The sequence below is a fragment of the Anthonomus grandis genome, chromosome 6, assembly GCF_022605725.1.
Source record: "Anthonomus grandis grandis chromosome 6, icAntGran1.3, whole genome shotgun sequence".
Taxonomy (NCBI): domain Eukaryota; kingdom Metazoa; phylum Arthropoda; class Insecta; order Coleoptera; family Curculionidae; genus Anthonomus; species Anthonomus grandis.
Window position 1 is genome coordinate 21,212,577 of NC_065551.1, and position 16,930 is coordinate 21,229,506.

General features: G+C 33.6%; 2 protein-coding genes and 1 long non-coding RNA gene across 7 annotated transcripts in view; 1 reads left to right on the forward strand and 2 right to left on the reverse strand.

Annotated features, from left to right (window-relative positions):
• Positions 1-16,930, reverse strand: part of LOC126737802 (apoptosis-stimulating of p53 protein 1) — a 413,921-nt gene that overhangs the window by 202,172 nt on the left and 194,819 nt on the right. The gene's annotated exons all lie outside the window — the stretch shown is intronic.
• Positions 5,524-12,736, forward strand: LOC126737806 (uncharacterized). 2 transcript variants are annotated; one of them, XR_007661110.1, is made up of 3 exons: positions 5,524-5,885; positions 8,238-11,514; positions 11,621-12,736. XR_007661110.1 is itself a non-coding variant. In XM_050442868.1 (2 exons), exons 1-2 carry the CDS (start codon positions 5,860-5,862, stop codon positions 9,166-9,168), a joined length of 957 nt encoding a protein of 318 aa, XP_050298825.1. In that variant the 5' UTR covers positions 5,524-5,859; the 3' UTR covers positions 9,169-12,736. The 2 variants fall into 2 exon arrangements, 1 of the variants encoding a protein (XP_050298825.1); XM_050442868.1 differs by having other exon boundaries at positions 8,238-12,736.
• On the reverse strand, positions 13,951-16,643 carry LOC126737812 (uncharacterized). Its single transcript, XR_007661111.1, has 3 exons — positions 16,048-16,643; positions 15,845-15,945; positions 13,951-15,784 (listed from the first exon to the last, which is right to left on the reverse strand). It is a non-coding gene; the product is annotated as an uncharacterized LOC126737812 (long non-coding RNA).

Here is a 16,930-nt window from a genome sequence, read left to right on the forward strand (position 1 = left end):
TTGGGCGCTCGGTATTCAATACACAGGGAGTCAAAATGAGAAATATAAACTCGTTTTTTTAAAGTAAGTCGAATGTTTTATAAGATATTAAAGTAAAATTTGGTGGGAGGGGTTTTTTGGAACGAGAAATTAAAATCCGTTCACGGATTTGCTATACCTTGCAGAGGGCGCCACCTGCGGTATATTGCATGTGTTAAAAATACCAAAAATTTGTACTCCTGTATAATAAAGTTCTAGTGAAAACTAATTATCCAATCCTTCCTTATAAAAAGAGTATTGTTAGTAAATGTCGGCCTGAGAATACGTTTATTAGATATCTTAATTTTAAAATCTAGATACTTCTGTCTAAACAAAAAACTCGGGCACCAGTAGCTTTTTACGTACGGTCAAAGTGACAAATTTAAATGCTTCTGAAGCTTCTCAATTACTCCTAAAATAAATCTAAATTATTTTATATTTGGTGTATTTTCTTACAACTTATAAAGCCATAATATGGCTCATAGACCAAGAAATGTACCCTTTTCCGAAATGGCGGATATGGTTTTAATAAATTTTAAATATTATTGTAAACAGTAAATACCTGTTAATTCTCAACTAGGAAAATGTGACTCCAATGCTAGTTTAGCCACTAGACGCTATGCCCAGACATTCCCAAACCGATTTTATCCCAAAAGAAAATATTTAAATTTGATTAACCGCCGAAGGGAGACTGGTAGTTTCAGCGAAAGACGGAAGGTTAATTGCGGCCGACCTAGTGCGGTTCAATCAGGGCAAAAGGAAGACATTTTAAGAATTGCTAAAGAATCATTAAACATTAGTACTAGGGTTTTGGCTGAATGGGTGAGAAATATTGGGAAAACCGAGACACAAAATATTTTACGGTGTCAACAACTTTACCCATTTCATCTTCAAAAACTACAGGGTCTTTTACCCGACGACTTCAAGGCAAGACTTGCATTTTGTGAATTTTATAAGGGCGATTCTGTTTACTTACTAAGCAACGTTCACGAGAAATGGAATGATAAATTTCCATAACGTACACATATGAGCTAAAGAGAATCCTAGGGCCATAGTTAAGACACATCATCAAATAAATTTTAACGTCAATGTGTGGGCATTGACGTTACGCAAGGTATTGTGGATAAGTTTCTTTTACGACCTGCTATTTTACTAATTTGACTGGTTATTAATTTCTATTGTTTCTACAAGAAATACTGCCCCATTTTTCTCTAAATTTAAGACAAAATCTTTGGTTTCATCTCAACGCTCATTTTGCTATAACTGTTAAGAACTATTTACATCAAGTATTTCCTAATCGCTGGATTGGTCGGGGTCGAGATGCTCCTGTTCCGTGGTCACCCCGTTCACCCAAACCTTACACCTTTGGATTTTTCAGTTTGAGGATGTATGAAAGATTTTGTGTATATGGTTGCGATTCTAAACGAGGTTCATTTAGGGTAATTGCACCAGTATTCATCACTATCCCAGCGTTCGTCACGTTGCATCTCTTTGTCTTTTTAATAAGGCAATACTCATTTACGTTGCATTAATTGTTTCGGCATTTATTCAGGAAAACTAGTCTGGCAGCATACAAAGAATTGGATTCCGCCATTAATTGTGACTCAGATTTACTATGACAGGCTCTAGTAAAATACCGCGTTAGTGTCAAAGTGCTTAAGGTGTAAGTTAAGCGAGTACGATATTTTTATTTGGCCAAGTAAGTAAGTAGATAAAGTTATAAAAAAGGTTTTTTGTAGTTGTTTTATTTAAAGCTCTTTAAATTTGTGTTTCTTTCAATAATGTTACGTAGTTTACTAATTTAGGTTAAATATTTGAAGGTGACGATTACTGGGACATTCTAAAATGATGCTGTCTCAATAATCGTTACTTATGACGGACACTGATACATTTGCAATATAGGCTAAAATCCATGGGAAATTAACACATTATTGCTATATTTGTTATCCTTATTGCCGATTAAATTCTTTAGATTATTATGTTATTTATGTTAGTATTCGTCATACTATTTTCTGCTAAATAAAATACCTACTTACAAATCAATAAAGTCAAGGTGACGAATACTGGTACAGGGGGCTGACGAATTCTGATTCTGTGCACAAATGGCTACAAGATTCAATTATTCTCAAGAAAATCTGATTAAAGCTATCGTTGCTGTAAAAAATGGTTTTTCCATTAAGCGAGTAGCTGAAAGATTTAACGTTCTCCGAACAACATTCACAAAATTAAAAGAAAAACTTCAATCTTCAGTCTATACTGTCTACAGAAGAAGAAATATTGTTGTAACAATGGATATTTCATCTAGCTGAGAGACGATTTCTAGTGACAAAAGATCAACTTTTAGATAGCGTTCAAGCTTTAATAAAAAGAAGTGGACAAGTCTATTAAACCAAAATTAGATTCAGAGAATTAGGAAAGATTTATTAAGAGAATTAGAAAAATTCAAGCAGTTGTGGAGAATGAAAGAGCAGTAGTAAATATAAAACAAATTGTCCAGAAGAAATAGTCACTAATGCCAGAACTTCAAACAACAACAGAAAAAAATATTAACAAAAATTCTGCTTCATGTTCTAAGTCAACAAAAACTGGGAAAATAAATGCAGATGACTTTAATTCCGTTTTTTAAGTCCGTTCAAATCTGCACTTTTTTGGCCTGGACCTTCTAAACCCACAAAAGTTGCAAAAAATGTAAAAATTTCAGCAGTGGCAACGTCAGAAAAGTGGCTGGAATTCTACTGGAAGAAATAACCAGTTAAAGAAAAAAAACTTGAAGAAAAGGAAGAAAGAAAACGAAACAGAATAGAAAATGCCAAAATAAATAAAAATCAAAGGAAAGGAAGAAAAAGCTGCAAAAAGGCACAAAAATGCTCAGCTTGCAGAAAAGAAAAATGAACATCAGGAGAAAGAAAACCGGTTTTGTAAAATTTGCGAAGAAGATTCTCGGAAAAGTATGATACAATGCATGAGCTGTGAAGACTGGATCCATGAAAAATGTGCTGGGGCATCAAAAAAATTAAAAAAAATTACCGTACTACGTGTTTAACCTGAAAAATAAATTTGTATTTTAAGTAAAGCAAATCGATTTTTCCTCACTATAGGCACAGTGCCGAAAACTCATTCAATATAATGATGAATACTAAAACTTAGTCTAGTTAGTGAGTGACGATTTCTGGGTTGGAATGTACTTTTTATATTTATTATTAATTATTTCAAATTTAACTTACAGAATTTGAAAAATGTTTATATGTTCCAGAAGTAAGGCAGTTTGGTAATTCATTTATTTTAATATCAATATAATCAGGCAATTAAGTTTGAAATACTGACATAACCAAAATTAAATTTGGCTTAAGGTGATGAACATTGATGCAATTACCTTAAGAGAAAGATTCATTGCAGCTGGAGAGCATTTCAGGTTGAAATCAAATATTTTTCAAAGCCTTAGATTTTCTTTAATAAAGAGGGCTTGTATGTGTATACAAATGAATTGAGGTCACGTAGAACAAATAATTTAGGGTCATTATTCTATGATTTTTATTATAACAAGTTATTTAGCATTAATTTAGAAAAATAACTTACGTTTATTTTGTGAACTTGTTAAAATATATCTAGATTTTAAAATTAATTTAAGATATCTGATAAACAGAAGGCCGACATTTGCTAAGAATACTTTACAGGAAAAGACTGGATAATTATAATTTTTTACTAGAACTTTATTATATAGGGGTATAAAAACGTTTTGGTATTTTTTTTAACACATGCAATATACCGCAGGTGGTGCATTCTGCAAGGTATAGCGAATCCGTGAACGGATTTCAATTTCTCGTTCCAAAAAACCCCCTTACACCAAGTTTTAATTTAATATCTTATGAAACACTCGACTTACTTCAAAAAACGATTTTATATTTCTCATTTTGACGACCTGTATATTGAATACCGAGCGCCCAATTAAAAAATGGCATTACGAAAGTCGCATTTTTTTGGTTCCTATTCGATCCTATATGTGACCGGCAGATTGGCTCCTTTTTCCGAACATCCTGTTTAATAAAAAGGAGGCCTAGGAGAATAAGGCAGAGTAAGAATTCTCGATTTTTTAAATTATAAATTACAGCACTCTCTACAGTATAGTTCAGATTAGTAATCTCTCTTATACATCTGAACCGTAAGCCAAATATTGTAGACATAAGAGTGACTTAATTAAAGAATAATTATTAAGGTACTTGGAACACTTTCGTTGCAAAATAGATAACATTATTTTGGCAATAGACTTTTATAAGGTTTTTAAAGACTTAGGTCTAAGGAAAGTCTTGGATATATGATATTAATTGTAACTATTGTGATAAAAAATATATAGGGAAAGCAAGATGAGCAAAATATAATAATGTCAGATTTTAAGAAATCTGGAACAGTCGAGAAGACAACTTTGGCTCAATATGTTTTAATTACCGGTAATTTTATAGAAAGAGATACACTAAAATCAATAAAACCAGTAAAACCAAAAAACTCATTAACGTCTTAACACAGTACATAACGATACACTGTCGTAAACCTAAAATTAACTTGTAACTCTTTTAACCGATTCATATAAGAGAAATGTATTAACCACAACAAAGCAAGACCAAAAAAATAAAAATAAAACCGCAACCAGCGAGAGCCATTTAATTGAGCAGTATATAATCCGACAAACCCGTACACATCAATGCGAAGAAACTGGGCCACGGCGCACCCACGGTTTCTATTGTTATAACCGTTTTAGTAATGAGGAATTAATAAACATGTATGCATGTAATCAGAGTTAATGCGTGCCTGTATCCCGTGCTGTGTCAGCTATAAAAAAATATATTGACACCTTTTGTGTGTGGTACCGTGACCTTAGACGTTTCCTCGCTAAGAAGTATTTATCATAATGATATATGATGGAAAAAAGGGTGGCATCGCAAGTATAATTCAGACAATATGCTAAGTATATGCCGCCTAGGACATATTTAAAATAGCATATTGGTCTGTGATGGATGGAGAAAGGTATAGGAATGTTCATTGATTTTTTTTAACCCGCAGGCATGTTATGGGAGCAAAATGCAAATGGAAATTCATATAAATAGAACAAGTAATAATTGATTAAAAGTATAGGCCGTACATTGCACAAATTAAATAAACACATTTTTTGCTTCTCTGTTTAAGTCTTAAATCGCAAGAACAACTTTTTTAATGATAAAGTGACTCTTTTGGATAAAAAAGTCCCTAATAAGAGTTTTATATTCTCTCAGAAACACTTAATGGCCAAAATGACGCTTTTGCTCGTAAAACAAACAAATACGAAGTGAAAATCGCCGGGAATATATATCAATTAATATTTTATAGATCAATTGCGAACCTTTTCCTAATTGAACGTAGATAGAGCTTGTTAAAATGGCTCTTTTAAAGGTTTACAACTCCTATATTTTCTTCGAGGGAAATAATTCAGGAAGAAATTATTTAAATTTTAATTTAGCAAAATTAGAGACTTATATATTGTCAAACGAAGATAATTCATTAAAAAACATTTTAAATTTTATTTTATTAATATAAAAATCACTTAAAAATATTCGTTCGGTATACCAGGTCATTTACCCACAAATTGTGTAAGTAACAATTTCCTGATTGCATGATGAAATAACCAAGTCATTTCCATCGTAAAAAGATTGCAAAAGTACTTTGTCGACAGAACGATGGTTTGGAAAAAACCGGAAATTCTGCTGACAAAGAAAATTAACACTAGGGTACGACGAACGAAATTTGGCAGAGTTACGACCGGGTCTCGGGCAAGAAGAGGTAACCGAAAGCAGTGCGGAAAAGCTTTGTGAAATGTTTGCTCCAAGAATAATAATAATGTAAGTACAACATTTTATCATATCGAAGAAGATCACAATTATTGTCACTTTATTAAGTTACGTAACATTACTTTCACTTTAATTATAGAATTCGCTACATATTCCCATGTACTTAAATTATTAATCCTGTTATGTCGATCTTAGTTTATCTCTTGTCAAATTAGCTCTTTTATTTGGGTAACTCTACTTAAATCGTTATAATTATATTTTGCTGTCAATACAAGGTATTTAGTAAACTATATTTTGTTTCAATGCTAAAGCGTACCTTAAGGTCCCAGTTACATACAATGTATGTAACCGTCACACGGCCTTGTCCTAGACCGGGCCAACCCCCGGTGTGACATATGGTGGAGGCGCCGTCCCTTTTTTTCCTTTTTTTTAGCGAGACATGTTAGTTTTTTTTACTATACAGTTTAGACATAAAGTGGAGGCACAGTTTATTTTCTTTTCTATACAGTATGATTAAAAATTTAATTAGGATCTTTTATTTTTATTTTTGATTTGCGACATAAAGAGGAAATGATAGAATTAATAATTTTAAAACATAATTTAGAGATATAAAATTTAATACAATAATATACAATAATTGCGGTCTTCGACATTAAGGTCTATTTTATTTTATTTTTTATTTTTGACATACTTCAGTAGATATATCGAATATATATGAATATAGGTAATACTTTAAATTTAAGTTTTTTTAATTCAGCGAATTTTATCATTCCATTTATTATTTATTTCATAATTTATTTATAAATTAAAGTGTATAAATTTAACAACGTCGGCAAACAAAATTTTGCGCTTACCAATTATCAGTTTAATCTTCGAGCTAAACCGAACGGCTTCCACTTATCACGAAATAAAATCTCTCCCACAAGGAATGTCAACACACTACCACACATTAAACAACTCTTCTTGACACGTCGAGACATATAAACATTCATTAAATATACATTAGAAGAATAATGCGTCTCCGTTCTATGGCAGGATTCGCACCTCCAGACACAACGATATTCTCCCATAATCCGTAACTATTTAACTAACTTATAAAACCATAAATTAAACACAAGTTAATAAGCGCTTTTCGATAAATTCGCAAAACTAACAGTAATTGGAGAAACATGTACCAACTAAGAGGAAGATTTATGTTACCAACAAAGTCACTAATACGTCATGTATAAAACTCTCAATTCTGGGAAAATAATATATTCATAAATTATATATATATACTTATATTATTTTATTAATATATCGATGTCTTGTCACAAGTAAAAAACCTAAAAAAAAAAAAAAAAAAAAAAATAATAAATAAATGTCGTTATACTGTTAACGCTAATGAACGAAGACGGGATTGTAACCCGCAGTAAAACAAAGAATAAAGTCGAAAAACCAGGTCCCTTAGATTTTTCAAATATTTCCGAATTTAACCCCAAGCACCAAAGCTCGAGTGCTAATGTATTTGCTTCGGCAGTGTCATTAAAAAGGACACCACCAAATTCAGCGGAAGTTTGTGGTAGCCAATTTACATTTGATTTGCCATTACACAAAACAGGTAACACAAAAAGCAGTTCTACACTAAACCAAACACCGAGATCCTCGACACCCAGACCTACATCTACAAAATCAAACAATATTTTAAATTTAAAACAATCAAACAAAATAACACACTTTCAAGAGCCAAACCCAGATTTTGACTCACAAGAAGATACACTAGTCCAAGACACATCAACACTAAACACGATTTCAGAAGAAGTTCAATCCACGAACACAACTGTAATTCCTGTAGAAAATAACCAAATTCAAGTAACAACACATACAAATACACCGCAACACCCTAACACTAAAATGGCAAATACAACTCTCGAAAACGCTCTAGCTGAGACAAAAAATCCAGCTACTCCGAAATTCATAACCCCACCCTTTTTCGATCCAAGCTTAGACTCGCCAATAATATTTTTATCAAAATACGAAAAAACCGCGTTAAATAATGGTTGGAATGACGCATATAAAATATCATATTTAGGTAATTTCTTAGAATCACCGGCAAATTTTTGGTATAGGGACTATTCAAGTAACGAAAGAAATAAACCCAAAACCTGGGAAGAAATTAAAGAGGACTTTATAAGGGAGTACAGTGGGGACCAACCACTAAGAAAAATAAAGTTCAGACTAAATACAAGAAAACAAGCGGACAACGAAGACATTAAAAAATATTATTATGATATAGTTTCGTTATGCCATGAAGTTGATCCAAAAATGACATTAAGAAGAATATAAAGAATAGATGACATATAAGATGACATATAAAGAACACTATTTAAAAAAAAAAAAAATATATTTTAATGCTATTATTAGGTTAATCACTATGGTGCTAAATCAGGCGCAGAACATGAAGGAAGAACAAGATTACAGAGTTGAGGTAAGCGCGGGAGCTTATTGGAAACCACTCCCAGCGACAAGAATCTATGAAGCTACAGTACCATTGACATATGAAACGGAATGGACCGAGGATACCGATGACCACACGATGGATGTAGGAAATCTCAAATGCAGCCAATTGCAAACGAACGAATGCTTCGTAATAAATAGTATAAATGGACTAAATAAAGCATTCTTCAAAGAATTAACTTTACTTAACGAACACTGGGGCATAGCACCACTAAGAAACAACGAACCATCTAAGAGAGAGAAGAGGTCTCTAGACTTTATAGGCTCAGGATTATCATGGTGTTGCGGAGTGGCAACATTGCAAAAACTAAATATGGTCGAAAACTCAGATGACGAGATCAGGAAAAGGCTAGACACAATGTCACAAGGACTGTCCGATACCGTAAAACAAATGAGCGAAAACTCCAAACACTTTCAAGACTATGAGAAATTAGTCGCAGCAACGTTCTCGGACACGGAGCTAAGGATAAAGAGCATAGAGAGGTTCACTAAACAACTGGAAAATAAGGTGGCAAATATGACAAACGAACAGGAATTACTAATAATGACAAACCTCTATAACGGATATCTAAACCTAAAAAGGATGGTATTACTAGTAAGGACTCTCAGGAGACAGGCTATCGTAAATTCATGTAGACACCATAAAATACCGGCGGAAATTGTCAACCCGCAAGTCCTAAAAAAGGATCTGGAGGATTTCGAGTCAAAAATCGCAAATTCAGAACAAGGACTGGCCATCCCTACATCTGAACTAGCAGCATACTTCGAAATGCCCATATGTGACTGTTCCTTTACAAAATCAAGTATATATGTTGCACATAAAAATTCCAATAATTAAGAAAAACAGAAATTGGCAACTACTAGAGTTAATAACCACACCCTTTGCTTGGTATAACCAGACCTGTATTATACGCCACCAACCGCTATACATTGCAGTGTCCAAAAACGGAAATAACGAGGGCGACTTAAGACAAATATCGGGGACAGGCCTACATGAATGTAAGCCATACCAAAATAAATTATGCTATTTACCCAGATTCTCAGCAGACATCCTACAAGGGCCTGAATGTGCGAAAATCCTATATCAAGGGGCAACAGTAAAAGAACTAAGCCAATACTGCCCAATGGACTGCCACTCAGCAACATCGATGACAATATCCGAAATTAAAGACGAAACTTATGTCATTACCCACCCGAAACAGGACATGACCATCTCTTGTGATAAAAGTAAGCCTCAGAAATTAGACACGACATTAGCACGTCAAGGCTCTATCAAAATTTTCCTCCCATGCAAATGCCACCTCAGCGTAGGCAATGCAGTTATTATACCTGAAAATTTCCCTTGTCCAGAAAACATCACTACCAATGCAATAGTAACCCACATAATACCTGCAACCTGGTCAAATCTAAATTCCTATATCCTCAATCCCAACATTATTAGTACCCCACCACTCTACAAAAACATTTCCGAATGCCTAAATACAAATTGGACACTAGAGATACCCCATCTTAACCTCACATCCAGCGATAACACCTTAAAAAACATTCTAAAATCAGTAGAGAAAAACTATCCAAATGTAATCACTTATGGTGATACACATAGCTTTCACGGGGACTCATTTTTTCTAATTTGGAACATAACCATTTCAATCTTGGTAGCGTACATCCTAATTAAACAAAATAGAATAGCAATAGTAGCGGCAGTTCCACAAATACGTGGAGAAATAGACTGTCATGAAAAAAGCCCCTCAACAAGTGTTAATCACGAGGCTCTCTATATAATAATTTACACTTCATGTTTACTTTTCCTTCTATCCTTATTTACTTATATTTTATATATAACGCTCAGATACTTCAAAAACAAACCAAAAAATTCAACTACAACCCAAAATCCCATGTCCATTAGAAATGCAAAAACATTTGACGAAACAATATTATACCCAATCCCCGACCCAGGCAATGACCCCGAACCGAGCGTCGAACCAAACGCCATGTCAAGGTTCCGGCTAGATATAAAAAATAGTGCTAGCCTTTTATCACTGTCCCCTGGTAAAAAAGTAGATGCTAGTATAGAACGCATCGAAATAGAATAATTACTTATTATTTTACGCAAGCTTGCATATAGTTAGTATATACTGGGGCCCCTCTGAAGATGATACATTTCACCATGTTATTTAAGCCTTAATTGTAGTCATGACAATCTAAACAATTTAAGGATAAATATCATAGTAATTTGCAAATCACATCAGAAAACGTATAAATAATTTTGATTTACGCGCGTATATACATATTCGAAATGAAATTTATTGAAATAATAATATATTAAAATGAGATGATAATGGGGAAATATTATAAATATATCGCCGGTAGGCGAGGGACAGCGAGCCTAAGGCACATAAATATTTAAGTAGAAGCTAAAAAGAAAACATATTATTAAAAATAATGTAAAAGAAAGGGTCTAATTAATAATCTATAAAAGTTAAAAAGACATACATCAATAAAAGTTATTTAGAAGAGAGGGGATAAACAATTAATGAATAAAAAATATATTTTTTTTGGGTTTTCTATAAATAAAACACTTTGTTATCTAAACTCGAAATACAAGAAACTTCAAAAGATCTGAGACAAAGGAAAATTAATAAAATTTGATTATGAGTCAAATTATCCTAAAATATATAATACAAAAACTGCGAGGAAGTCAACAATTTCTCAAGATATGATATAAAGATTTAACATGAAATCAAAATGATTAAATATAAAACCATTAAGCACCATATAATAGCACATACTTACACTTTGTTCTTTCTTTACATATAAACATACCATGAGATGCCACACGTACAAATTCGACCTGAACAGAAAATAAGGGTACGCTCCTACCAGAACCACAGAAAGTAGCCGATGGAACCAGAACCAGAGCCAAACAGGAACACCCCACATCCGCGCACTGCCTTGTTGTCAGTCCTGACCATCCCAATCGCAGACAGGGTGATGCCAGAGCCATGGCCATCCCAGGACAAGCTAAGTTACCACTGCGCCAATGGTCAAAGTCCAAACTTGCCCGAACTCACGACGCTACCAGCAGCGGGTTGAAGTGTTCAACCTATGATCTCCAGTAGGGGATGCCAACATTACGAATCATGGATTCAGCTGAAGATACGGCAGGGGCCATCCATAAAACACAGTAAGCTTATGGGATAGCTCACTGGAAATGGTCAAGAAGGGACAAAACAAAAACCAAAAGTTTTGTCACGCCACAGCAGTTGCAATGAAGGAGTCTCTGTCTACAGGTTCCAGGAAACCGACGGCGTTGAAGGACTGGTACAAAACAAGGGAGAAGTCAGGCATACAAGGGGGTGTCATGTGATGTCGCAAGGGTTGCCAACGGACGAATGGAGGCGTCAAACCCGTAGGCGTTCCAGAAGAGGAGTCAGACATACATGGGTGAAGGTGTCCTAGGACGACACATGGAGGCGTCAAACCTGTAGGCGTCCCAGACGAGGGGCAGGCGACAACGCTATGAACGTCGCCACCTTACCCGGCGACCGGACCCGGATGCTGAAGACATTTTGTGTTCAGAGACTACGTAGTATTAAAAAATGTGGACATCAAAAGCGATAGTTACATTAATTGTAGTTAAAATTTAATGAATAATAAGGGTTCAGCTCTAATTAATTATACGTTATTTAGGTACATCGTTGTTCTGATCTTACTAATTGTAAATTTTTTTTTCTTCTGGGTCTTCTTCGATCATGATTTCGATTGTTAACAATAAAGCTGGAGGCCAGCTTTTCTATGCCCGGGGGATATGTCAAACGAAGATAATTCATTAAAAAACATTTTAAATTTTATTTTATTAATATAAAAATCACTTAAAAATATTCGTTCGGTATACCAGGTCATTTACCCACAAATTGTGTAAGTAACAATTTCCTGATTGCATGATGAAATAACCAAGTCATTTCCATCGTAAAAAGATTGCAAAAGTACTTTGTCGATAGAACGATGGTTTGGAAAAAACCGGAAATTCTGCTGACAAAGAAAATTAACACTAGGGTACGACGAACGAAATTTGGCAGAGTTACGACCGGGTCTCGGGCAAGAAGAGGTAACCGAAAGCAGTGCGGAAAAGCTTTGTGAAATGTTTGCTCCAAGAATAATAATAATGTAAGTACAACATTTTATCATATCGAAGAAGATCACAATTATTGTCACTTTATTAAGTTACGTAACATTACTTTCACTTTAATTATAGAATTCGCTACATATTCCCATGTACTTAAATTATTAATCCTGTTATGTCGATCTTAGTTTATCTCTTGTCAAATTAGCTCTTTTATTTGGGTAACTCTACTTAAATCGTTATAATTATATTTTGCTGTCAATACAAGGTATTTAGTAAACTATATTTTGTTTCAATGCTAAAGCGTACCTTAAGGTCCCAGTTACATACAATGTATGTAACCGTCACACGGCCTTGTCCTAGACCGGGCCAACCCCCGGTGTGACAATATGTACTCGAATTTTATTTTAAAAATGCCTGTTTTGACCTTTTGACGTAACGTTAATGTGCGTTCGCACATTAGCGATTTTTCAGAAAGCGATGTTTTTAAAAAAACTTCTGTATGGAGAGGATCACTGGTATTTAGATAAATCTCAGAAATAATTGAAAACTAGTCGGATTTACAGAGCTACAGAATATGTAGCACTCCATATGCAAAATGTTTTACCCCCAAACTAAAGGATGTCTATAAGATTATGTATTATGTACAAGATTAACAGAATGAGGAGTAATTTATTAGAAATATCCAGCAATTCAGGATATTCAATCATTTAGTTATTTAAAATTTTATCGACGTAATTTTATACCTAAGAGCAGACATGTATTTCTAGATTTAGTATTTTCTAATATAGAAACTTTCCATGTACTGGAAGCAAATTATCTGCTTTTTAAATCATGCATTCACCACTTTGTGTATGAATTTTTTAATGTTACATTTAAAAACTTATAGCTAATAAAAAACCAGTCTACGAAATTTAATTCGATCAACATCTCAAAGTGAATTATCAAAATATTTCACCAGTAAATAGTATGCCTTTCCTAACATGAGTCCTTGGACTGCTTAAAAATATATTGGGAAGAGGACTCGCGGATGTTAACAAGACGGTCGTTAAATTTTTTTATTCCCACCTAAAATAGTGAAACTATCAAATAAAGTAGTATAATAAGAAGTAAAATAGGGAATTATGGGGAGCATATTTAACGGAATGCTTTTTTCTGTATAATAAATAGAGTTTGTATTTAATATGAGTCCTCTAGATGCAAAACCAGATATATCACTTTGTAATAAAACTGAGATAATTGCAAAAAACTGCCATTTATTTATAAACAATATTATTGGCCTAATATTGGACTAACCGAATGGTGATGAGTTCCTAATAAAATATAGCAAAAAAATAATGATTTTTTTCTTAATTTAAAACACTTATTTAAAAAAATGCTGTGGATATAACTGATTTTGAAACTTAGGCCAGGATTTATCTGTTTTTGAATTTTAAAGTACTGTTTAATGAGAGACATTATTACTTTAAGAAAAATTTTTATAATTTTTTTTTAATAACAAAAATAAACTTAAAAATAATCCTTAATCAAAAAAACGTGTCAAATTTTTCCAAAAAATCAAATAATAATATTAGTTGGAATGTTTTCTTAAAATGTATTACACAAATATATTGTCGTCTTTTGAGGCTCACACAGGTCTTCTTCTTCCTGGACTATTTCTTCTTATTCTGCAAGTTCCCAACTCTGTTCAAAACATCTTTATAGTACCGAAGTCCTAAAATATCTGCTTCTTCCTTCCAGTTTGCGCCGAAGTGTCCGATGAGAAGTTCGTCAACATTTTTAATTTTTTCTGGTTTTAAGTTTGGACAACCTATGTTTATTTCAGAAGGATTAACTGTCATCAGTGTTTTTCCTTTTTTGCATATACCTTGTGCTTAACTAACGGAGTATCTATAAAATGGCTCTCCTTTAACAATATTCATTTCACGACATTTCCTGATTGGTTTTTTGTAAATAATATACGTTTACATGAATTTTTTTTAAAATGTAGTGACGAAGTCGATTTTATGTTAAGTTTGACTTGTTCCTGTCAACCAAAAACCTTCCAGTCTGTTTCCAGAATTTGCAGGGTACCAAATTCCTCAAATATTTCATGGTACTTCTCTGGAATAATAATGGTCTCCTCCTTGCGTACCCTCTTCTCAATATTTGCGAAAACCCGGTCAGGTGGTATGTATGAGTGGCTCGTCACTGGGAATATTAACTCTACGGATTGAATGTGATCTGGAGCACCGTGAAACCAAACCGATACCATGGTGATCATTGTTAAGTTCTTATTTTACCCTCCGCATCCATCGGAACAAAGTTTCAGATCTGTTATGTCTGTTAAGTCTTGTTTTTGAAGTCTGTTAAAGACTGCGGAACTGATCTCGTTTGAACCTTTCGACTTGTCAGTTTCTTTCCAGGCATAAGAGAAAACATTCTGTTTTGTTAGTTGCGAATAGGATGAGCCAACTACTACAGTAAAATTATATAAATAAAATTGGCGTTTATAATAGGTTTGTTGGTCGGGTATCTTCGGTAGCACTAAATTTTTTTCACAATCGTATGACATTGTTAATAACCCTGGACGCTCTTCTTGCAGCAATTGGAAAAATGCTTTAGATTTTAATTTATGGAGGCTACTCTGCACAATAAGGTTCTGTTTTTCATGTTGGTCATTCGTATTTGAAATTTTGGATTTACACTTCAAGCAGCGTAAGCAGACGTCTGTTTGAGGCGCCTTAAATCCCAAATTAAATTTGGTATTAAATAGGGATCTAAAAAAAGATTCTTTCATCCGGTGGTCTTCAAAACTTGAATTATAAAGATTCCACATTTTTTTAATGCTCAAGTTGCTAGCCAGGTACTGTCTTTCACTTCTGCCTCGACAATAGTGACTTTCTATAACAGAGAAAGACTTAATAAAGTTTATGATCATTTCTTTTTTTTTTCTAAATTTTTGTCTTTGACTTTATTACCACCTCAGGATTCTAAAGACATTTATCCTGTTTCAAAAAATCGACTTAATACACCAATGACTCTATTATGTCCTAGATTTAGGGCCCGCAAAAAGGTATTTTTACAGGTACACATTCCTTGGAAAGTTTTTTTGGTATAAAATAGTGGAAAGACGCGTTTCGGGCTCTTAAATCTTTTGAAGCTCTTTGTCTTTTGACTTGCTTAATAGTACAGTACTTTATAATAAAACAATCTTGTATCGTTTTTTTTGTGAGAAGCAAAGAAAGATTTATGGAAAGTTGCAATATCAGCATTTGTTAATAAGGAGCACTTGTATGTAGGCGTGTTGTGGGAACATAAAGGAAATCTTGGCGGAGCAGTAGCTGAATATCTATGAAACAAAAAAAGTAAGCTTAGCAACGAATATCATACACATTTAAAAGAAACATACCTCTTTTCGGTAGCAGTATGTCTTTTCCAGTTTTTACGCTGTCTCAAGTCTTTCTGTGCTTTACTGGGTGTTCTTCCTCAGGAGCGCTCATTATGAGTTTTCTTTATAAAAATAATTAATATGTAAACCATTAGTTAACACTTAAATACTACTAATTTCAAATCACACTAATGTAAAATACGCTTTAAAATGCGGTTTATTACCTGTCAGAGTTGTTCTTAGCCAATGGGTCTCTACAATGCAAATTCACTCAACAGTCATCCTTCTTATATTGTTAGACATAAACTCGAACATCACATAAAAATAATAAAAAAAACAATATTTACTGTTCTGTCAACTTTTGGCAATAATAAATATACTCACCGGGGAACTTCCGTTCCCTTGCATCATCTTAGTCAACATCAATTTACACAATGTCACATTTCAATATATATATATGTCAAACATGTTATCTTCCTTTATTTGACGACTAGCTAGTGTCACCTAAAATAGTAAGGGCTTCCCCAGACGCTCCACTGCCGCTAAACAGTAAGCATCTCAACGAATTAGACAAAGGATATATTTCTACTATATCCTTCTGTTTATTCGTGTCAATCGAGCCCCAGGTAAGGCCCCCAGTCTTACCAGACAGCACTCGAGGAATTGCGCATTCGTTCCTAATTGAACAGAGGCTTTCACACCTACTTGTGCGGGCATCTTCAAGATGCGCAAACAGATCTGTACAAAGTTCTCATAATGGCCACATATCTACCAAGATCAACTATTTCTCACATATTCACCACTATTAAATTTAGCAGCCTGGTTTAACCAGTAAACACAACTCTTTTTACAACACACCAACAGACACCCATTTCTCTCAAACGTTGCTTTCTGACTGACTCCCAATTAATATTTTTGGGTGTCCCCTTAACTCAATGAATATTAGAGATCTTTAGCAATATACGTTATTTTAAATATATCAAGTTATTAATTGATTATGGAATTAATTAAATTGAGATAGAATTATTATAGATCATTGAAAGAGTTTTGTTTTAAATGAGAATACATATATTAAAATATAAAATAAAAAAATATATAATATAATAA

Excerpts from the sequence above, each read along its gene's own strand:
- LOC126737806 (XM_050442868.1), top strand. The coding sequence starts at position 5,860 with ATGTTTGCTCCAAGAATAATAATAAT. Across the intron at positions 5,886-8,237 it reads GCTCCAAGAATAATAATAAT|GTTAATCACTATGGTGCTAA; the intron begins GTAAGTACAACA and ends TGCTATTATTAG.